The sequence below is a fragment of the Leptodactylus fuscus genome, chromosome 3 (genome assembly GCF_031893055.1).
Source record: "Leptodactylus fuscus isolate aLepFus1 chromosome 3, aLepFus1.hap2, whole genome shotgun sequence".
NCBI lineage: Eukaryota > Metazoa > Chordata > Amphibia > Anura > Leptodactylidae > Leptodactylus > Leptodactylus fuscus.
The window spans coordinates 221,716,568-221,739,842 of NC_134267.1; the positions used below are offsets into that span (position 1 = coordinate 221,716,568).

Below are 23,275 nucleotides of genomic sequence, written 5' to 3' on the forward strand. Positions count from 1 at the left end.
GCGTGTTGCGATGTATCGCTCTGTATTCTCTATTGTTGTTTCCGTCAGTGCCACTATGTCATCGCCCATAAACCAGCCGCTTCCCACCCACAGCAAGAATGCAGCAGCGTCTGTGTGATGGTAAGTCCGCTCCGTCCTGGCCTCTCTGCATTAGTAATGTCTCCGATTCCTTATTCCAATGAACAGTACTCAAGAATGACTCTGCTGACATGTTATTTCCTTCTAAAAGTCCCTGCCTTGTAAGAAGTTTGACCCTAAATGGCTTCTGCATTCTTTGCAGACTTTTCCACATCAGGGTGCCTGGAAAGCTGGATGGACACGGTAATGCAGGAGATCAAGGTACATTCCACTGATGTGTAGCCTTAAAGGGGACTTCTATAGGGATGACCTATCTCTAAAATAGGTCATCAGTTGTGATTGGGGTGGGTCCGACACCCAGGACCCCCACCGATCAGCACTTTAAAGAGGCCACGTCGTGTGGTACAACAGCAGCCCAGTCCCATTCAAGTAAGTGGGGCAACACTGCAATGCTAAGAAGCTGATTGATGGGAGTCCAAGGTGTTAGACCCCCACCAACCACCTATGGATGACCTACCCTAAGGATGGCCATCAAGACGGAAGCCCATTTAAACAGGTTGTATGAGATTAAAAAAAAACTTAACCAGGCGACAGCGCCTCTATGGTCTATAGGCAGTTTCTGGGATTACAGCTCAGACCTTGACTAGTCTCTACCCAATAGATAAGCAAGGGCACCAAATACCTTACTAGGTGATAAGTCAATGTGGTTCTTCATTTTCGCCAATACATTTGTATACATGGATTACATCGGGGTTATTTTTACCTATAAATATTGCTCAGTGTTGTGACACCCAGGACACAATGGAATAATTCATGTCATTGTATTCATTGTCAACATTGCAATGGCTGGTCTAGAAATGGGAGAAAGCAGAAACCTTCTGGCGTACGAAAGCAACTACCATCATCCTCCTCCTGCCCTTACTGCCATATATTCTGCACTACTACTACAAATCCTAGAAATATAGACCTGTAACATCGCGTTCTCTCTTTTTGCCGGCACCACTAGGGGGAGTCTACTGCATACTGTTTTATTATTGAGTCCAATGTAAGAACTGTCGACGGCACTAAGCTCCCCCTAGTGGTGGCTGCAGGCAGCTAGAACTTTATAATCTACTCTAAGATATGATTCCTTTGCATATGGATTCAAATTGATTTAGAAGGGATTTGGCAGGTGAAAGATTCCCTATAAAGTGTAAGTAATGTAATTTTCATGAATCTATAGTGCGGGTGAAAGGAACAAACTTTGGAGTATACTAAAGAAAAGCGCCGGCGTCTTTAAAGTGTTACTCCTGTCTTCACTTTTTATCTGTTGATTCTGCTCCATACACGAGCAGACTTTACAATGAAGTCTATGGAGAGAGGAAGAGGAGAGACAGAGATATGGGGCAACTAAAGTCAGGGGAAGGCTGATAGACAACCTGTTGGGTTACACGTTAAATCCCTTCATGTAATGGTTAAATATTTTTCGGGGGGCGCTGCCAGCTCTGCAGGGGTGATGTGGCTGACTACTACGCGATCCCTGTTGAGATAATGGGAAAGAATTGTTATAATCCCCCTAAAAATGCTTCTTGTTAAAGGCTGCAGAGCCCGGAGGGATTACCCAGCGGGGGGCAAGTGCTTGGGTTAATGGAAATAATACACATGGCCATACAGTACACTGGCCGCACTGTATATACGCTATATGGAGGTCCCTATTGGTCCCAGATCTTCATCATTCATCGCCTCACTTCATATTAATGCCTATGGATCTAGAATAGGATGCCATAAAAGCGCCTGTAGGTGCCCATATACTATACCGTATACCGTACCTCCATATAGTATATAAGTATAGGCTCCTCCAGCCTCACATTCCATGGTGTAGTTTCTTCTTGTACAGCTAAAAGCACAAAAGGGTTTGTAGATTTTGGCTGCACACGGAGCAAAATAATAAAATTTCAGGTCAAGTCAGCCTCGGTGTTGCATAGCAACAATCTTAAGAATCTTCTGAAGGTGCTCGTATATACTAGACCATCTAATGTATAAAGGGGGGACCAGACTGTTCCCTCATGGAAAATGGTGGGGGTAGTAGGGAAAGAGAAGTGCGTTTCTTGTTAGGGAAGCCAAGTGGCCACCAGAGGTGTCTGGCAGCGACTCATTTCCTAATGAGAACATCTATGTGCTTGTCTGAGGGTTCATGTGTGTGAGGGATGCGAGGCCTTACTATTGGCTAACTGAGTGTTTCACTGACATCTAAGAGGTATTTACATAGGAGGCAGTATTATAGTAGTATTATTCTTGTACATAGGAGTAGTATTATAGTAGTTATATTCTTGTTCATAGGAGTAGTATTAAAGTAGTATTATTCTTGTACATAGGAGCAGTATTATAGTAGTTATATTCTTGTACATAGGAGCAGTATTATAGTAGTTATATTGTTGTACATAGGAGCAGTATTATAGTAGTTATATTCTTGTACATATGAGGTAGTATTATAGTAGTTATATTCTTGTACATAGGAGCAGTATTATAGTAGCTATATTCTTGTACATAGGAGTAGTATTATAGTAGTAGTATTCTTGTACATAGGAGTAGTATTATAGTAGTTATATTCTAGTACATAGGGGCAGTATTATAGTAGTTATATTCTTGTACATAGGAGCAGTATTATAGTAGTTATATTCTTGTACATAGGGGCAGTATTATAGTAGTTATATTCTTGTACATAGGAGCAGTATTATAGTAGTTATATTCTTGTACATAGGAGGTAGTATTATAGTAGTTATATTCTTGTACATAGGAGCAGTATTATAGTAGTTATATTCTTGTACATAGGAGTATTATAGTAGCTATATTCTTGTACATAGGAGTAGTATTATAGTAGCTATATTCTTGTACATAGGAGTAGTATTATAGTAGTAGTATTCTTGTACATAGGAGTAGTATTATAGTAGTTATATTCTTGTACATAGGAGGTAGTATTATAGTAGTTATATTCTTGTACATAGGAGTAGTATTATAGTAGTTATATTTTTGTACATAGGAGTAGTATTATAGTAGTTATATTCTTGTACATAGGAGTAGTATTATAGAAGTTATATTCTTGTACATAGGAGCAGTATTATAGTATTTATATTCTTGTACATAGGAGTATTATAGTAGCTATATTCTTGTACATAGGAGTAGTATTATAGTAGTAGTATTCTTGTACATAGGAGTAGTATTATAGTAGTTAAATTCTTGTACATAGGGGCAGTATTATAGTAGTTATATTCTTGTACATAGGAGCAGTATTATAGTAGTTATATTCTTGTACATAGGGGCAGTATTATAGTAGTTATATTCTTGTACATAGGAGCAGTATTATAGTAGTTATATTCTTGTACATAGGAGGTAGTATTATAGTAGTTATATTCTTGTACATAGGAGCAGTATTATAGTAGTTATATTCTTGTACATAGGAGCAGTATTATAGTAGTTATATTCTTGTACATAGGAGTATTATAGTAGCTATATTCTTGTACATAGGAGTAGTATTATAGTAGTAGTATTCTTGTACATAGGAGTAGTATTATAGTAGTTATATTCTTGTACATAGGAGGTAGTATTATAGTAGTTATATTCTTGTACATAGGAGTAGTATTATAGTAGTTATATTTTTGTACATAGGAGTAGTATTATAGTAGTTATATTCTTGTACATAGGAGTAGTATTATAGAAGTTATATTCTTGTACATAGGAGCAGTATTATAGTATTTATATTCTTGTACATAGGAGTATTATAGTAGCTATATTCTTGTACATAGGAGTAGTATTATAGTAGTAGTATTCTTGTACATAGGAGTAGTATTATAGTAGTTATATTCTTGTACATAGGGGCAGTATTATAGTAGTTATATTCTTGTACATAGGAGCAGTATTATAGTAGTTATATTCTTGTACATAGGAGCAGTATTATAGTAGTTATATTCTTGTACATAGGAGCAGTATTATAGTAGTTATATTCTTGTACATAGGAGCAGTATTATAGTAGTTATATTCTTGTACATAGGAGCAGTATTATAGTAGTTATATTCTTGTACATAGGAGCAGTATTATAGTAGTTATATTCTTGTACATAGGAGCAGTATTATAGTAGTTATATTCTTGTACATAGGAGGCAGTATTATAGTAGTTATATTCGTGTACATAGGAGCAGTATTATAGTAGTTATATTCGTGTACATAGGAGCAGTATTATAGTAGTTATATTCTTGTACATAGGAGCAGTATTATAGTAGTTATATTCTTGTACATAGGAGCAGTATTATAGTAGTTATATTCTTGTACATAGGAGCAGTATTATAGTAGTTATATTCTTGTACATAGGAGCAGTATTATAGTAGTTATATTCTTGTACATAGGAGGCAGTATTATAGTAGTTATATTCGTGTACATAGGAGCAGTATTATAGTAGTTATATTCGTGTACATTGGAGCAGTATTATAGTAGTTATATTCTTGTACATAGGGGGCAGTATTATAGTAGTTATATTCTTGTACATAGGAGCAGTATTATAGTAGTTATATTCTTGTATATAGAAGTCGGTATTATAGTACAGTTCTTAGTTATCTGATTTGTACTATATTATGAGGACATAGGTAGCAGATGTTTAGTTTTACACTCTCTATAGCCTGGGGTTTTCCTATATAATGTTTGTTTTCATCATATATACATTATGTCTCCTCTAGTGTATATAGACAGGACGTATCAGAGTAGTAAATAAAGGTGTTGTCTGGCAGCAAACATATGGTGTATCTGATGCCTTCATTTACATTTGGGGTTGACTCTGGAGAACATATGGACGCCTCTCTGAGTGTGTGTGGTTTCATTGTGTATTGCTTCCTATGGCGATAAGCAGTGATCTGTCGTCTTCATAGGTGACATCCGCGATGGCCGTAGACTTATAGAGACATGATGTCTAGACAGTCGAGCATCTTAAAGATGTTTGCAATGGTCAGCTGTTCATCCTCTGACTTTTGGGATGTTTTTTTCCTGTTGATGTCTTGGCGTTTTTGTTGTGTAGTTCCTAAAATTAGACTGATTCATCTGGTCATGAATCACAGCTTTTTTGTAATCGTTGCAAGGAGTAAAAAAGTGTGACTACCGAGAGATCCCAAGACGCTAACAGGAGGCCGAGCTGTGACATGTAGATGGAGGAGTCGGATCCTGGCGGTAGAGGAGCTTCGAGGAAAACAGGCAGACGTCAGTACGAGACAGAAGTATCTGACCCCGCCATCGTCTCCCATCCCTCAGAAGGTGTGAGGTGCTCAGTGTCAGGAGAGCGGCATCAAAGCTCAGGTACAAGCCAGGACCTGCTCCTTCTCATCATGGATGACTGCACCTCCGGGATGCTGTAGATGACAATCTAACACACGTCAAGAGCGTGTATGGAGTCAAATTCACACTTGCTTATGTCTTATTTCTCTTTTTATTCTGTCTTCGGATAATAGATAAATTTTTAGGGTATTAGGGCTAAATTCGCAACTGCGCCGGAGTTGGCATTCGATGGCGCCGAGTCTGTCCGAACTCCCAGATGAAAATGTCCTGCCGAAATAGTACTGGACTCGGGATTCATCATTAGATGGACTGTCTTTCCGTTCTTCTCATTCTGCAACTGACCAGTAAACAGGACAAAACAATGCGGATGTGAACGTAACGTATCGGCATGCAGGAGAGGTTTCGGCCACATAGGCAACAGCCCCAGTTCTGGACAATACCCAGAGTAGATGCAAGAAGAATGGCAAAAAAAAATACAGTTTAGCGGGGGCTGCATCTGAATCCTGCTGACATGTTTAGGGTGGGTTCACTTACAGAAGATCAGTGATGGTCTGACACCCAAGACCCCAAAGGGTCAGCTGTTTGTAGTAGATCATATAAGGTCACGTGCAGACACCTGGCCAGTTCAAGTGAATGGGCTGAGCTGCGATACTATGCGCAACCACTAGGCAGTGTATGGAACTGTGTTTAGTTTTGTGCCAAAATCGCCTAAATTCTACAGCACCCCTGCTGTTCTTCAGTTATATACTGATCCTCTAGTTAGGTAATCAATTGATAAGCCTGGAACACCCCTTTAAGATTTCATCCACTTTTATGCAGCTGTACATTATAGTCTATGGCCATGATGGCGAACCTATGGCACTGGTGCCAGAGGTGGACTCAGAGCCCTGTCTTTGGGCACCTATCTTTGGAACAGAGTATACTGTGTGGGGGCCACTGTTCAGCAGATTGTACTGTGTAGGGGCCACTGTGGAGCTGATTGTACTGTGTGGGGGCCACTGTGGAGCTGATTGTACTGTGTGGGGGCCACTGTGCAGCAGATTATACTGTATGGAGGCCACTGTGCAGCAGATTATACTGTATGGAGGCCACTGTGCAGCAGATTATACTGTATGGAGGCCACTGTGCAGCAGATTATACTGTATGGAGGCCACTGTGGAGCAGATTGTACTGTGTGGGGGTCACTGTGGAGCAGATTGTACTGTGTGGGGGCCACTGTGGAGCAGATTATACTGTGTGGAGGTCACTGTGCAGCAGATTGTACTGTGTGGGGGGCACTGTGAAGAAGATTGTACTGTGTGGGGACCACTGTGAAGCAGATTATACTGTGTGGGGACCACTGTGGAGCAGATTATACTGTGTGGGGACCACTGTGGAGCAGATTATACTGTGTGAGGGGCACTGTGAAGCAGAAAGCTCTATAAAGTCCCCATTCACATGACCGTATTTTGCAGGTCCATAAAAGTCTGCAATTGTGGATCCGCACATTATTAAGGTTAATTTGCCATGTTGGCACTTTGTGATAATTTAGTGGGTTTTGGGTTGCAGTTTGGGCACTCTAAAAGGTTCACCATTGCTGGTCTATGATATAGTGTATTGCGATACTGCGCATCAGTAAGGGATTCTATACGTGACTCTCGGGTTTTATTAACCTTTTTTATGTTGCACTCACTTCCCCTATATAAAGCCTGTATACATTAGCAGTCAGAGTGAAGTCTGTGCCAGCGCCTTTTTTCCTACCATCCGGTGCCCCTAATTCATGTCCAGCCCTATAAATGAGACCTGACAGACAGGGCACAGTGGCGGTGCAGTGTCTCCCCTCTAATGTACAGTGACCTCCCCCAGCCCCCATTCCTAGCCCACCGCCAGCCCTGTCATTGTCTTTCAGTGGGGAGAGTCAGTCATGAGGAAGCAGCGCTCTGTGTGCACAGCGGGGCCCAGGCTCGGCATTATTACTAACAAGGACTGTGTTTGTGTGTTGTGTTTGCAGATGGCCCGGAGTTAACCAGACATGCTGCGCAACACCATGCCTCACTTTCCCATGGCCCTGAATGGTGAGTACATCTCTATTCACACGAGCGGAGGGGGAGACTGTAGGCTGAATACAAGATGACTCTGTGCAGTAGATGTTGGTGCTACTATTACTATCATTTCTAAACTACTGTTGTGATGTAGCAGAGCTGAAGTTGCTCTTTGGCGGTGCAATGTTTATGCCTAGTTTTTGCATTGACTTGTAGAAAGTGACAGAATCGGCACTGCTACATCTCACAAGTTATACAGTAGGATGCCTTCTGGTTCTTCTCCGTATCTTACACTCAATGGTTTTTGGTCTTTCCAGCAGCCCCCAGAGGTCAGACCTCCATGATAATAGGGTTATGACCTGTCCCAACACTATGACGGCACATTATAAGATCAGACAACCCCTTTAATGACTGGTTTCAGTAACTCCTATAGGTTCTACCATGTCCCCTTTAACCCCTTCCTGCACCACCTGTATCACAGAACTTGCCGTGCTGCAATTGATAGGATTGTGGTTGGCTCTAATGTTGACCGTCGTAATTCGGTTTTGCAGAGGGAGGGCACTCGGTCAGTAAGACCCTTGAAGCGGAGCCTCAATTCACACCACCATCGTAGAAAACCCTCATGTACGTTCTTCAAAAAAATTAGTCATGTGACTAGCCCGTCATAGACTGAGCATAATGCAACTATATATATATATATATATATATATATATATATACATATATATATATATATATATAATATATATTTATTTATTTTTTATGTTTCCAGTGCACCTTTAAGGGGTCAATGTGAACAGAGCCTTAGTGGTAATTGTTAGTATGGTCAGCAGGTTTTTTCCGCTCGCTCCTCTATACAGAGCGGCTTTATACCGCATCAATTAGTTTTCCTGCAGAAGCGGCACATTTCTTGATCTGCAGCAGTATTGCTGTTGGGTTCAAGTCAGGACTATATATAGAGGCAGCAGATACTTGTATACATGGGAGCTGGCTAACTCTTTAAAGTAAATTAAGCTTAAAGGGATCCTATCATTAAAACAACTTTTTTTTTTGTCCCTAACACGTAGGAATAGCCTTAAGAAAGACTATTCTCCTCCTACCTTTACATGTCTTCTCCGCGCCACTGTTCGGTAGAAATCCCGATTTTCGCCAGAATGCAAATGAGTTCTCTCGCAGCACTGGGGGCGTCCCCAATGCTGCGAGAGAACTCTCCAGTGCCGCCTCCATCTTCTTCAGGAACAGGCTCTCTTTGCATCGTCTTCCAGCGCTGGCTTCAAACTTCTAGGCCTCAGGCCTAGGGCAAAACCGACTGCGCATGCCCGCTGGCCACAAGAAAATGGCCCCTTACACAGTATTGTAAGCGGCCATTTTCTTGTGGCCAGCAGGCATGCACAGTCGGCTGCCCGAGACCCAGAAGTTTGAAGCCACCGCCGGAAGAAGACGCACATGGATGGCGTTCCAGAAGAAGATGGGGACGGCACTGGAGATTTCTCTCGCAGCATTGGGGACGCCCCCAGTGCTGCGAGAGAACTCATTTGCATACCGAAGAAAACCCAGATGTCTACCAAATGGCGGCGCGGAAAAGACATCTAGAGGTAGAAGAATAGCCTTTCTTAAGGCTATTCCTACGTGTTAGGGAGAAAAAAATAGTTTTAATGATAGGATCCCTTTAAAGGGATTTTGTTCTGATCGATATCAGATCTTTGTGGTCAGGAATCGTTCTGTGATCAGCTGTGGTCTCATGCTCATGCCACGTCCATCAAATGAATGGGGATAAGGTGCAATACCACATGTAGCCACTATACAGTGTATGGTGCTGTGCTTGATAAGTATTTCTAACAGCTGATTGGTGGTATGTCAGGTGGACATTAGACCCGTGGCCTCCGTGGACCTGTTGCTGTCTGATGCCACATTAGATGGGACCTGAGTGATGTTCCACAAGGCCTGGTCATCGATACTAGACCAGCCGGGGCCAGGACCTCGCACACTGCCAACCTTGGGGGGATTTCTGGTGCTGCGAATACTGAGAATGGGGTGATGGAGGGAAAACATTCAGCAAAAGGGGATCCTGAAAAAACCTAATCAATGAAAGGGGTCAGAGGAGGAATCTGGTGCAAGCAGAATGAATCTATGATCCCTTCCTAAAAGGTGGATGTGCAGTGATGGCGCCCTCCTCTGGTACATTGGTGCTGGTATGAAGGCCAAATGAGGTCCAACACTACAGTAAGGGGGGGGGGGTCTCTAATAAAGTGGCCATTCAGTGTACATTACATGGTTCTTATACATTTTATATAAAGCTCAGCATGCCACATATACAGTACAGGGGGCAAATACTTCTCCACACCATGGAATATCATGTTAGAAGTCTCTGGCTTCTTCACTATAGATTATACATTTACCTCCGGCTTCATCGCTCACTCGCTCCATTCCTGTAGTTTGGCCCGGTGCCCATGTCAGGCTTTGCAGTATATGTTTGCACCAGAGACGGAGGCCAGTTTTTGGCAAAGGGACAAGCCTGGGTGTAGTGAATGGAGACAGTGCTGGGCACTCTGGGCATCTGTGTCCGGATAGATTCTCCCAGTATATTGTTAGTGGTCCCATAGACTCTCCCAGTATATTGTTAGTGGTCCCATAGACTCTCCCAGTATATTGTTAGTAGTCCATAGACTCTCCCAGTATATTGTTAGTAGTCCATAGACTCTCCCAGTATATTGTTAGTAGTCCATAGACTCTCCCAGTATATTGTTAGTGGTCCCATAGACTCTCCCAGTATATTGTTAGTAGTCCATAGACTCTCCCAGTATATTGTTAGTAGTCCATAGACTCTCCCAGTATATTGTTAGTAGTCCATAGACTCTCCCAGTATATTGTTAGTAGTCCATAGACTCTCCCAGTATATTGTTAGTGGTCCCATAGACTCTCCCAGTATATTGTTAGTGGTCCCGAGGACTCTCCCAGTATATTGTTAGTGGTCCCGAGGACTCTCCCAGTATATTGTTAGTGGTCCCATAGACTCTCCCAGTATATTGTTAGTGGTCCCATAGACTCTCCCAGTATATTGTTAGTGGTCCCATAGACTCTCCCAGTATATTGTTAGTGGTCCCATAGACTCTCCCAGTATATTGTTAGTAGTCCATAGACTCTCCCAGTATATTGTTAGTAGTCCATAGACTCTCCCAGTATATTGTTAGTAGTCCATAGACTCTCCCAGTATATTGTTAGTGGTCCCATAGACTCTCCCAGTATATTGTTAGTGGTCCCATAGACTCTCCCAGTATATTGTTAGTAGTCCATAGACTCTCCCAGTATATTGTTAGTGGTCCCATAGACTCTCCCAGTATATTGTTAGTGGTCCCATAGACTCTCCCAGTATATTGTTAGTGGTCCCATAGACTCTCCCAGTATATTGTTAGTGGTCCCGTGGACTCTCCCAGTATATTGTTAGTGGTCCCGTGGACTCTCCCAGTATATTGTTAGTGGTCCCGTGGACTCTCCCAGTATATTGTTAGTGGTCCCGTGGACTCTCCCAGTATATTGTTAGTGGTCCCGTGGACTCTCCCAGTATATTGTTAGTGGTCCCGTGGACTCTCCCAGTATATTGTTAGTGGTCCCGTGGACTCTCCCAGTATATTGTTAGTGGTCCCATAGACTCTCCCAGTATATTGTTAGTAGTCCATAGTCTCTCCCAGTATATTGTTAGTAGTCCATAGTCTCTCCCAGTATATTGTTAGTAGTCCATAGTCTCTCCCAGTATATTGTTAGTGGTCCCGTGGACTCTCCCAGTATATTGTTAGTAGTCCATAGACTCTCCCAGTATATTGTTAGTGGTCCCGTGGACTCTCCCAGTATATTGTTAGTGGTCCCGTGGACTCTCCCAGTATATTGTTAGTGGTCCTGTAGACTCTCCCAGTATATTGTTAGTGGTCCCATAGACTCTCCCAGTCAGGAGACAGGAGTCCACACCTGCCATGTACAGTAGATAAACCTGTTTGCACGTACTTGAGGCGTTGCATGTCCTTACAACACTAAACCATGACTATATAGTTCTGCAATGAATGGGCCGTACAGTAAATCTTCTTCATTCTCTTTCTGGTGCTTCCATCTTTTCCCCTTATTCAGCACTAGGACAGGAGAATAAACCCCATGACTTACCCTGTGACCATACAACCCTTACACAGCAGAGCCGACTTTACCGTATCACACAAGGTGCCTTAATGTTCCTGTGTTTAGGGGATTATTTTAGTAGTACAATTTACATCACACTGCACAAAGGAAACCGCTGTGTGACACATGTAGCTCTGCTATATCTGTAGAGGGCGCTGTTCTGATTTAGATGTAGTCAGGTAATACAGGAGGCTCACTAGAGCCTACACCCTCCTTGTATGAAGGGGGATCCGGCCGGTACTACTATACTTAGCACTTGACAAAACCACGTGACAGTCGGTGAGAATTTCTTCCGATGTCTTGAGGATTTGGGAAGCGAGATCTCGAAACTGCAGGAAGTTGCAATAACTGTCAGCAGAGTCCTGTGTCCTGTGACTTCCTCTGTAGACCTAGGAGGGGCGTCTTGTATCACCGGGTTGTATACTAGCGAGCGGTGGATGTGGTGACAGTAGCTTTGTACGTTTCCGGTGTGCACTAGATACGGAGGTGTTACTATAAGAAGCCGATCATCATCTCAGAACTATATATAACCTTCAGTGTTTTCCTTACAGGAGGGCCAAACATGTGGGCGATCACTACGGAGGAGCGGACCAAGCACGACCAGCAGTTCGCAAGCTTGAAGCCAATAGGTGGACTCATCACCGGTGAGCTTCCTCTTTTTTTATTTCTTTTTTAAAATTGATTTAGCCTTTTTTTTTTCTTTTTTTTTTAGTTATTTTGCTTAACAGGATACTTTCTGAAAGATCGTCCCCTCGGTAGTGATAGTTATCTCCTCCGTGATAGTTTACTCTGCTGTCACCCACTTCAGTAAGTCACATGATCACAGTTGGACCTTTTTTTTCTGGCATGGGTTGCTGTGCAAACAGAAGGTCTCTCCCTGCTACCTGCACATTCTATTGAGAACTACCATGTGACCTCATATTCATCAAAGTCTCTCCCCCCCCCCATCTTCTGTGCTATTGCCCACTGCCCACTTGCAGTGACATCACAATGCCCCCATTTCCTTTTCCTGTGCTAGCAGTAGCGGTTGGTGCTGCTTCCAGGACCTTTCATGTTCTCATCCACACAGTCTATGGTCCTGGAAGGTCCATTTTAGAATTGTGGTGTTAGATGTGGACACAGATACTAATCACATGCACAGGTATTCGACGCACACAACCCCCATACAAGTTTTTGGACAGACAGAGGTAGCTGAAAAAAACACACATAAGTAACAAGGTCTGCAGTGGATGTTCCCTTACAGTTTTTAGATCTAGTGTGGCTGTCCTTAGTCACCACATTGCTGTGCACCTGTATATCACATGCTGCCCTGCAGGTGTTTACTACAAGGTGACTGAAATAAATGGACGCCTTCCCTTAAAATATATCTAGTACAGATGGAACCATTCCATTTATATCCGTGTACCAGTAGTAAGCACCTGCACAGGAGCGCGTGATACACAGGTGCATAAGGAGCTCACAGCGCATTTCCTTTAACACTTCACAGTCCAGTCCAGTGCCACCCTTCTCAATAGGTAATGTGTGGTATTGCAGCTTGGTTATGTTGAAGTCAATGGTGCTGAGGTGCAATACCACTCTTATCCTGTGTGACATTGTGTCTTCTAAATCTTCTCTTTATTTTGGACGTGTGTGGAGCGCCCCTTTAAGAGCCTCTTATGGTCATGGTTCAGCAGTTGTAGGAAACCTCAGGATTTACATGACAGTCATAGTGTAAGCGGTGACTGGGAAGTCTCTGAGGGTTCCCGGATTTGATCATCACATGGTGCAGCACATTATGGGATCTATCAGTCACAGGGAGATATAGCCGTATCATATGTCATCTGCATAAAATGATCTATATCAAGTGTTAGGTATTTTTCTGTGTTTGTGTCGCTGACCTTCCTCGCCATTACTACAGTCATGGCCAAAAGTTTTGAGAATGACACAAATCTTATATTTTCACATGATCTGCTGCCCTCTGGTTTTTATGTGTGTTTGTCAGATGTTTTTATCGCATACAGAAATATAATTGCAATCATATTATGAATAACAAAAGCTTATATTGACAGCTAGAATGAGTTAATGCAGCAAGTCAATATTTGCAGTGTTGACCCTTCTTCTTCAGGACCTCTGCAATTCTCCCTGGCATGCTCCTGGCATCAACTTCTGGACCAAATCCTGACTGATGGCAGTCCATTCTTGCACAATCAATGCTTGCATTTTGTCAGAATTTGTAGGTTTTTGTTTGTCCACCCGTCTCTTGATGATTGACCACAAGTTCTCAATGGGATTAAGATCTGGGGAGTTTCCAGGCCATAGACCCAAAATCTCTCTGTTTTGTTCCCTGAGCCATTTAGTTATCACCATTGCTTTATGGCAAGGTGCTCCATCATGCTGGAAAAGGCATTGTTGATCGCCAAACTGCTCTTGGACGGTTGGAAGAAGTTGATCTTGGAGAACATTCTGGTACCATTCTTTATTCATGGCTGTGTTTTTAGGCAAGACTGTGAGAGAGCCGATTCCCTTGGCTGAGAAGCAACCCCACACATGAATGGTTTCAGGATGCTTTACAGCTGGCATGAGACAAGACTGGTGGTAGCGCTCACCTCGTCTTCTCCAAATAAGCTGTTTTCCAGATGTTCCAAACAATCAAAAAGGGGATTCATCAGAGAAAATGACTTTACACCAGTCCTCAGCAGTCCACTCCCTGTACCTTTTGCAGAATATCAGTCTGTTGCTGATGTTTTTTTTGGAGAGAAGTGGCTTCTTTGCTACCCTCCTTGAGACCAGGCCTTGCTCCAAGAGTCTCCGCCTCACAGTGCATGCAGATGCACTCACACCTGCCTGCTGCCATTCCTGAGCAAGCTCTGCACTGCTGGTAGCCCGATCCCGCAGCTGAAACACTTTTAAGATATGGTCCTGGCACTTGCTGGTCTTTCTTGGGTGCCCTGGAGCCTTTTTGCCAACAATGGAACCTCTCTCCTTGAAGTTCTTGATGATGCGATAGATTGTTGATTGAGGTGCAATCTTTCTAGCTGCAATACTCTTCCCTGTTAGGCCATTTTTGTGCAGTGCAATGATGACTACACGTGTTTCTTTAGAGATAGCCATGGTTAACAGAAGAGAAACAATGATGCCAAGCACCAGCCTCCTTTTAAAGTGTCCAATGGTGTCATTCTTACTTAATCATGACAGATTGATCTCCAGCCCTGTCCTCATCAACACCCACACCTGTGTTAATGGAGCAATCACTGAAATGATGTTAACTGGTCCTTTTAAGGCAGGGCTGCAATGATGTTGAAATGTGTTTTGGGGGATAAAGTTCATTTTCTAGGCAAATATTGACTTTGCAAGTAATTGCTGTTAAGCTGATCACTCTTTATAACATTCTGGAGTATATGCAAATTGCCATTAGAACAACTGAAGCAGTAGACTTTGTAAAAATTAATATTTGTATCATTCTCAAAACTTTTGGCCATGACTGTACATTGTCTGCCTCTTCATTAAAGGCTTTGCTTTGATGTCAGCGTAGTCCGAGCACAGTACACACAGCATGCCAGCCTAATCCATAGACTATTATATGAGCCGCCGCTGAGCTAACAGGGCAGCTATTCTGTCATGTCATGTCTGAGCTGTACAGTCATCTATGTATATACCTCTCTGTCTGTATATCCCGTCTGCCTATATACCAACCTATGTATTTATCTGTTAGTCTGTTTCCTAGTTTTTTTTTTTACCTTACTACTTATGTCTTCTATTTACTCAGACCTGTATCTATAGACCTATCAGTTTATGTTTCTCTCTCTCTTTATCTGTGCGTCTGTTCATTTATCTTACTGTATATGTATCTGTCTATTCACTTGCTGACTTACCCATCTCCTATTTATCTATCCATCTAACCAACTACCAATCCTATTTGGAATCCCGGAGTAGTGCTACAGTTTTGTTTTTTTTTTGCCTAGGCTTGTGTGGAGAGTCCATAACCATGACTCGCTTTATGAAACGCATCTCTCGCGCTCTGTCCTTCTGGCTCTTGCTCTAGCTCTCTGTCTGATTTTTGCTCTCTCTCTGTCTGGCTCTGTCCCTTCCTCTCTCTGTCTGTTTGGCTTTGACTCTCACTATATCTGGCTTTGGCTCTAGCTCTCTGGCTGGCTCTAGCTCGCTGGCTCTAGCTCGCTGGATCTGGCTCTAGCTCTCTGGCTGGCTCTAGCTCTCTGGCTGGATCTGGCTCTAGCTCTCTGGCTGGCTCTAGCTCTCTGGCTGGCTCTGGCTCTCTGGCTGGCTCTGGCTCTCTGGCTGGCTCTGGCTCTCACGCTCTGGATGGCCCTAGCTGTCTGGCTCTGGCTCTCTGTTTGGCTCTCGCTCCCTCTCTCTGTCTGTTTGGCTCTCGCTCCCTCTCTCTGTCTGTCTGGCTCTCGCTCCCGCTCTCTGTCTGGCTCTCGCTCCCGCTCTCTGTCTGGCTCTCGCTCCCTCTCTCTGTCTGTTTGGCTCTCGCTCCCTCTCTCTGTCTGTTTGGCTCCCGCTCTCTGTCTGTTTGGCTCTCGCTCCCTCTCTCTGTCTGTTTGGCTCTCGCTCCCTCTCTCTGTCTGTTTGGCTCTCGCTCCCTCTCTCTGTCTGTTTGGCTCTCGCTCTCTGTCTGTTTGGCTCTTGCTCCCTCTCTCTGTCTGTTTGGCTCTTGCTCCCTCTCTCTGTCTGTTTGGCTCTCGCTCCCGCTCTCTGTCTGTTTGGCTCTCGCTCCCGCTCTCTGTCTGTTTGGCTCTCGCTCCCTCTCTCTGTCTGTTTGGCTCTCGCTCTCTGTCTGTTTGGCTCTCGCTCCCGCTCTCTGTCTGTCTGGCTCTCGCTCCCGCTCTCTGTCTGTTTGGCTCTCGCTCCCGCTCTCTGTCTGTTTGGCTCTCGCTCCCTCTCTCTGTCTGTTTGGCTCTCGCTCCCTCTCTCTGTCTGTTTGGCTCTCGCTCCCTCTCTCTGTCTGTCTGGCTCTCGCTCCCGCTCTCTGTCTGGCTCTCGCTCCCGCTCTCTGTCTGGCTCTCGCTCCCGCTCTCTGTCTGGCTCTCGCTCCCTCTCTCTGTCTGTTTGGCTCTCGCTCCCTCTCTCTGTCTGTTTGGCTCTCGCTCCCTCTCTCTGTCTGTTTGGCTCCCGCTCTCTGTCTGTTTGGCTCTCGCTCCCGCTCTCTGTCTGTTTGGCTCTCGCTCCCGCTCTCTGTCTGTTTGGCTCTCGCTCCTGCTCTCTGTCTGTTTGGCTCTCGCTCCCGCTCTCTGTCTGTTTGGCTCTCGCTCCCGCTCTCTGTCTGTTTGGCTCTCGCTCCCGCTCTCTGTCTGTTTGGCTCTCGCTCCCGCTCTCTGTCTGTTTGGCTCTCGCTCCCTCTCTCTGTCTGTTTGGCTCTCGCTCCCGCTCTCTGTCTGTTTGGCTCTCGCTCCCGCTCTCTGTCTGTTTGGCTCTCGCTCCCGCTCTCTGTCTGTTTGGCTCTCGCTCCCGCTCTCTGTCTGTTTGGCTCTTGCTCCCGCTCTCTGTCTGTTTGGCTCTCGCTCTCGCTCCCGCTCTCTGTCTGTTTGGCTCCCGCTCTCTGTCTGTTTGGCTCCCGCTCTCTGTCTGTTTGGCTCTCGCTCTCTGTCTGTTTGGCTCTCGCTCTCTGTCTGTTTGGCTCTCGCTCTCTGTCTGTTTGGCTCTCGCTCCCGCTCTCTGTTTGGCTCTCGCTCCCGCTCTCTGTTTGGCTCTCGCTCCCGCTCTCTGTCTGTCTGGCTCTCGCTCCCTCTCTCTGTCTGTTTGGCTCTCGCTCCCTCTCTCTGTCTGTCTGGCTCTCGCTCCCGCTCTCTGTCTGGCTCTCGCTCCCTCTCTCTGTCTGTCTGGCTCTCGCTCCCGCTCTCTGTCTGGCTCTCGCTCCCGCTCTCTGTCTGGCTCTCGCTCCCTCTCTCTGTCTGTTTGGCTCTCGCTCCCTCTCTCTGTCTGTCTGGCTCTCGCTCCCGCTCTCTGTCTGGCTCTCGCTCCCGCTCTCTGTCTGTTTGGCTCTCGCTCCCTCTCTGTCTGTTTGGCTCTCGCTCCCTCTCTCTGTCTGTTTGGCTCTCGCTCCCTCTCTCTGTCTGTTTGGCTCTCGCTCCCTCTCTCTGTCTGTTTGGCTCTCGCTCCCGCTCTCTGTCTGTTTGGCTCTCGCTCCCGCTCTCTGTCTGTTTGGCTCTCGCTCCCGCTCTCTGGCTGGCTGGCTCTCGCTCCCGCTCTCTGTCTGGCTGGCTCTCGCTCCCGCTCTCTGTCTGTTTGGCTCTCGCTCCCGCTCTCTGTCTGGGTCTGCCTCTCCCTCTCTGGGCAGTCTGCTGTCTCAGTGGTTACCACTGTTGCTTTTGCCTACCTAGGTTTGAATCTGACCAAGGACAACATCTGCAAGGAGTTTGTATTTTCTCTCCGTGTTTGTGTCAATTTCCTCTTGATATTCTAGTTTTCTCCCACACCTGAACAATATATTGGATGGGGGGGATATTTATCAGGACAGGATTTTTCGATGCCAGTCTTGATCTCCCTGCACTGGCGTGACAAGCACCTAAATTGGTCACATGTCCTACTGTCCCACTGTGCAGCGGACTCTGCAAGAGATGGTGCAAGTCTGAGTAATAACTTACACCTTCTGTTGGGGGCTCTGCAAGTCTTTTCCACTTCTGCTAAACCCTGCTCCAACGAGCCCACTTTCCTGAGAAGAGGCAAATAGGGACACGACAGCAAAAAGTTGCAAATTCGGTCACAAAACTGACTTTGCAATAAAATTCCCACCTCTCTAATAAATTTTCCCCAGTGAGAGGTCAACCCATTCACACATCTGGTAGGGTGGCCGATGGTCAGACCACATCATCTGAGATCGATTGTCTATCCTCAAGATGGGACATTCATATTTTGGACCCGGATAATACCCTTTAAATACCACTTCCACCAACTCAACATCTATTTGTCCGTTGATAGGTTTCTCTCTCTGATTCCAGTACAGTTAGAATTTTTTTTTTCTCTAGCCCTCACCACTCCTGAGTTATCATTGGTAAGTTTCTGTGCATGACAAGCTAACTAGACTCCCTAATGTCAAGTGGGTGAAAGTCACATAGTAGCAGGCAAGGGGGTGTGACTCATAGCTCCAGCCAGAGGGGGGCACTGTCAGAGCTCTGAATCACACGCCCTTGTGACTTTCACCCACTTGACATTAGGGAGTCTAGTTAGCATATCAGGAACTGAAACTAACAGCAGTAATTGTTCAGGAACGGTGGGGGCTAAAGGAAAAATTCCAAGTGTGCCAGAATCATTTTATCCGTGACTATTAAAGGGTTCAAGGGAACTGGAGGTGGTGACAGGTCCTCTTCTAAATATTAAAATTTACCCCACCACTAGATCTTTGCAGTCAAGGACATACTATGTAGACCTTATATGAGTAATAAACCCGTATGCCGTAATCTCATAAGCTCCCTAGTGGTGGCTGCATGAAGCCATAGTATTATTTATGTCTATGTCTTTTATAGCATATTTCTAGCTCTATATTAGGAAAACCAAGTTCTACCCAGCATAACGGTATATTAAGACGTTATTCAGTACAGAAGGTGGAAACTCGCGTTACTGTCTTGTGACATTGCTGAAGGTGGAAATTTAGTGCCGGTTGTACAGCAGTAAGCAGCAGGCGGCGTGCTGAAGAAGCTTCATGAAATATTAAGTGCATTGCAGTGCTGCGCCGCAGCTTTTCCGTTACACTCGGATTTGTTCAGGTGGCTTCACGGGTCAGGCGGTAACTCCGTCGTTCGTTGACAAACCTGAACTTTAGAGTCCACGATGCTTTTTATGGCTCTTGGGGTCTTTCATGGGTTAATAATTTCTCTGCGGTCAGAGCTTTTTCTATGCTCGGGCCAAACGTTGCGCAAACCTAGCAGAGCCAGGTACGGCGTAGCACAGCAGTGCGGAGTGAGGTGTCAGGCAGATGCTCTGTGCAGCGTTCCTGTGTACGGGCTTAGTGTTCTATACTAGGGGGCAGAAGTCAGCTTCGGCAACGCTATATAGGCTGTTTATACTGATTGGTTTTATGCCATCCTTCTGCGCCGACTAATGTGACTGCAATTGCCGATCACTGGCTACATTGGAGAGATGGCACCGCTGCCACCAGTGATTGCTATTATGTCACTGTGGACCTCATGGTATCAGTAAAGCTGTGTTCACATTAAGTTCAATTACAGTATGCATAAAAGTCTGTGCCTTTGTTTGGCGGCAATGCACTGTTATACCTTTGCTTTCTGTGTAGGGGCAGACTTTTATATACATTGGATACTCAAATAAATAATCTACATTTTGGATAATGGCCGACATATGCCACCGTATGGCTTGATGGTGGCTTATGTCACAGGTATGTGTCAGTGAACACTTCCAAAGTGTACCTGCAACATACAACCCAATTGCGGTTGAGCTTATTACGGTGACTGTTCTGCATTTTGAGCACAAATTTTTTTTCTTTTTATTATACTCGAGTATAAGCCGAATTTTTAAGCACAGTTTTTGGGCTGAAAAAGCCTTCCTTGGCTTATACTCGAGTCAAGCAAAAAAAGGGGGGGGGTCTATGAAATTTTCCAGTAGCTGCTACATTTCCCCCCCAGGCTTATACTCGAGTCAACAAGTTTCCCAGTTTTTTTGGTAAAATTAGGGGGGTCGGTCGGCTTATACTTGAGTATATACGGTAAATAATTTTAATTACAGAAACAAGAAGGTCCGTCTTTATTGTTCAATTCATTCTTCTGTCCCTGCAATGGGCCAGAAGAACAGATGCAACCACCCAGATGTGAACGCACTGTTATTGGGATATGTCCACTATTGGGCACCATTTCCAGTATGTCTATGTGTAATGGGCAGCCGTAGAGAATGGAGTTCATTACTGCGGAAATGCAGCTTTTTTTTTTTTTTTTGCTGATTTTTGCTACTTTTTTTTTTTTTTTTTTTTTAATGCCAATACCAGTGGTGAATTTATCAGAAATATATGTGTTCCCATTACATTTCCCATTCCTTTTGTAGCCACTCTTGGGTATTGCTGCTTTTATGTTTTTAACCCATTTTGGGCATGCTTTATATCTCAGGCCCGGTTCACATCTGCGTATGGGGTCCGTGTGGTTTCCGCACGAAAAATGCAGAGAGAAAAGCGCTGCTTGCGTGACTCTTATCTCCGCATTTTTCATGTAGAGAGGGGAACGGAATGGCCCGAATGCAGATGTGAACCGGGCCTGACATGTGGAAAATGTCGTTATAACATGTAACCTATAAGAATCGGCTACTAATGACTAATAGTGTGACTTGTATCCTATAGGAGAGCAAGCAAGAACCTTCTTCTTACAGTCAGGACTTCCTCCTGCTGTCCTAGCGGAGATATGGCAAGTATACTTATCCTACCTGTATATAGAGGTCTATGCGGTTTCCATGCACCTCACCTGCAATTGATCTGTAGTGATGTTTGGTGACCCCATTATTTCACATGGGGGTGTGGAACAAAAATAGATTTGCGCAAAATTTTTTTTACTTTTTTATGCCTTGTATGCTAGAAAAGATGCAAGATGGCTTCCCTCAAAATCCTATACAGAAAATAGAATAAAAAAATCTACAATTAGTATCAGTATCTGGTACTTCTCCTTTAAATACTCTCCATTGACTAAATGTTCCACTTACCTCCTGTATATTATTTAGCTGCTGTTCTGTTCCTCTGTGCCAGTTTGTGACTGCTCGGAGCAGATGCTTCAAGACTGTAATTAACATCTGAGAAGCCGTCAGAGTGTTGTGGAGAACGCGGTGTTAATTCTCCTGAGCTCTGCTGAAATCTTCTTGAATCTTCCTATTAATATGCATGTGTTATCTCCGACATGTTGCCTAATACTTTGCTCCTATACTTTACTGCATGTATAATTCATGAGTGTTCCTACATACAATGAGGCCAATACTTGCATAACTTTCATCATGGAAGTTTAGGAAATTTTTGATTTTCATATTTTCACAGTATTGGAGCCCTTACGTTTTACAGCATTTGTTGTACAATGCAGCTAGACTGTGAATAGATTTGTATATGTAATGGAGAAGTGTCTATTTTGAGCCTGTGTTAACAATTCAGTATGATTTCACATTTACTATATGCAAAGCTGAGTTACCTTGTTACTTAAATTACATCGCTGATACAGATTTACATAATCCAGAGCTGCGCTCACTATTCTGCTGGTGCCGTCACTGTGTACATACATTACATTACTTATCCTGTACTGATCCTGAGTTACATCCTGTATTATACTCCAGAGCTGCACTCACTATTCTGCTGGTGCAGTCACTGTGTACATACATTACATTACATTACTTATCCTGTACTGATCCTGAGTTACATCCTGTATTATACTCCAGAGCTGTGCTCACTATTCTGCTGGTGCAGTCACTGTGTACATACATTACATTACTTATCCTGTATTATACTCCAGATCTGTGCTTGTGCTCACTATTCTGCTGGTGCAGTCACTGTGTACATACATTACATTACTTATCCTGTACTGATCCTGAGTTACATCCTGTATTATACTCCAGAGCTGCGCTCACTATTCTGCTGGTACAGTCACTGTGTACATACATTACATTACTTATCCTGTACTGATCCTGAGTTACATCCTGTATTATACTCCAGAGCTGCACTCACTATTCTGCTGGTGCAGTCACTGTGTACATACATTACATTACATTACTTATCCTGTACTGATCCTGAGTTACATCCTGTATTATACTCCAGAGCTGTGCTCACTATTCTGCTGGTGCAGTCACTGTGTACATACATTACATTACTTATCCTGTATTATACTCCAGATCTGTGCTTGTGCTCACTATTCTGCTGGTGCAGTCACTGTGTACATACATTACATTACTTATCCTGTACTGATCCTGAGTTACATCCTGTATTATACTCCAGAGCTGCGCTCACTATTCTGCTGGTACAGTCACTGTGTACATACATTACATTACTTATCCTGTACTGATCCTGAGTTATATCCTGTATTATACTCCAGAGCTGCGCTTACTATTCTGCTGGTACAGTCACTGTGTACATACATTACATTACTTATCCTGTACTGATCCTGAGTTACATCCTGTATTATACTCCAGAGCTGCACTCAATATCCTGCTGGTACAGTCGCTGTGTACATACATTACATTACTTATCCTGTACTGATCCTGAGTTACATCCTGTATTATACTCCAGAGCTGCGCTCACTATTCTGCTGGTACAGTCACTGTGTACATACATTACATTACTTATCCTGTACTGATCCTGAGTTACATCCTGTATTATACTCCAGAGCTGCGCTCACTATTCTGCTGGTACAGTCACTGTGTACATTACATTACATTACTTATCCTGTACTGATCCTGAGTTACATCCTGTATTATACTCCAGAGCTGCGCTCACTATTCTGCTGGTACAGTCACTGTGTACATACATTACATTACTTATCCTGTACTGATCCTGAGTTACATCCTGTATTATACTCCAGAGCTGCACTCACTATTCTGCTGGCGCAGTCACTGTGTACATACATTACATTACTTATCCTGTACTGATCCTGAGTTATATCCTGTATTATACTCCAGAGCTGCGCTCACTATTCTACTGGCACAGTCACTGTGTACATACATTACATTACTTATCCTGTACTGATCCTGAGTTACATCCTGTATTATACTCCAGAGCTGCGCTCACTATTCTGCTGGTGCAGTCACTGT

At 44.1% G+C, this 23,275-nt stretch overlaps 1 protein-coding gene across 2 annotated transcripts in view; it reads left to right on the forward strand.

Annotated features, from left to right (window-relative positions):
- Window positions 1–23,275, forward strand: part of ITSN2 (intersectin 2) — a 102,374-nt gene that overhangs the window by 14,159 nt on the left and 64,940 nt on the right. For both annotated transcript variants that reach the window (XM_075269181.1, XM_075269182.1), the window contains exons 2-4: window positions 7,363–7,426; window positions 12,109–12,201; window positions 20,838–20,901. In XM_075269181.1, coding sequence (XP_075125282.1) covers window positions 7,384–7,426; window positions 12,109–12,201; window positions 20,838–20,901 — 200 coding nt within the window. In that variant the 5' untranslated portion in view covers window positions 7,363–7,383. The remainder of the gene's footprint in view (window positions 1–7,362; window positions 7,427–12,108; window positions 12,202–20,837; window positions 20,902–23,275) is intronic.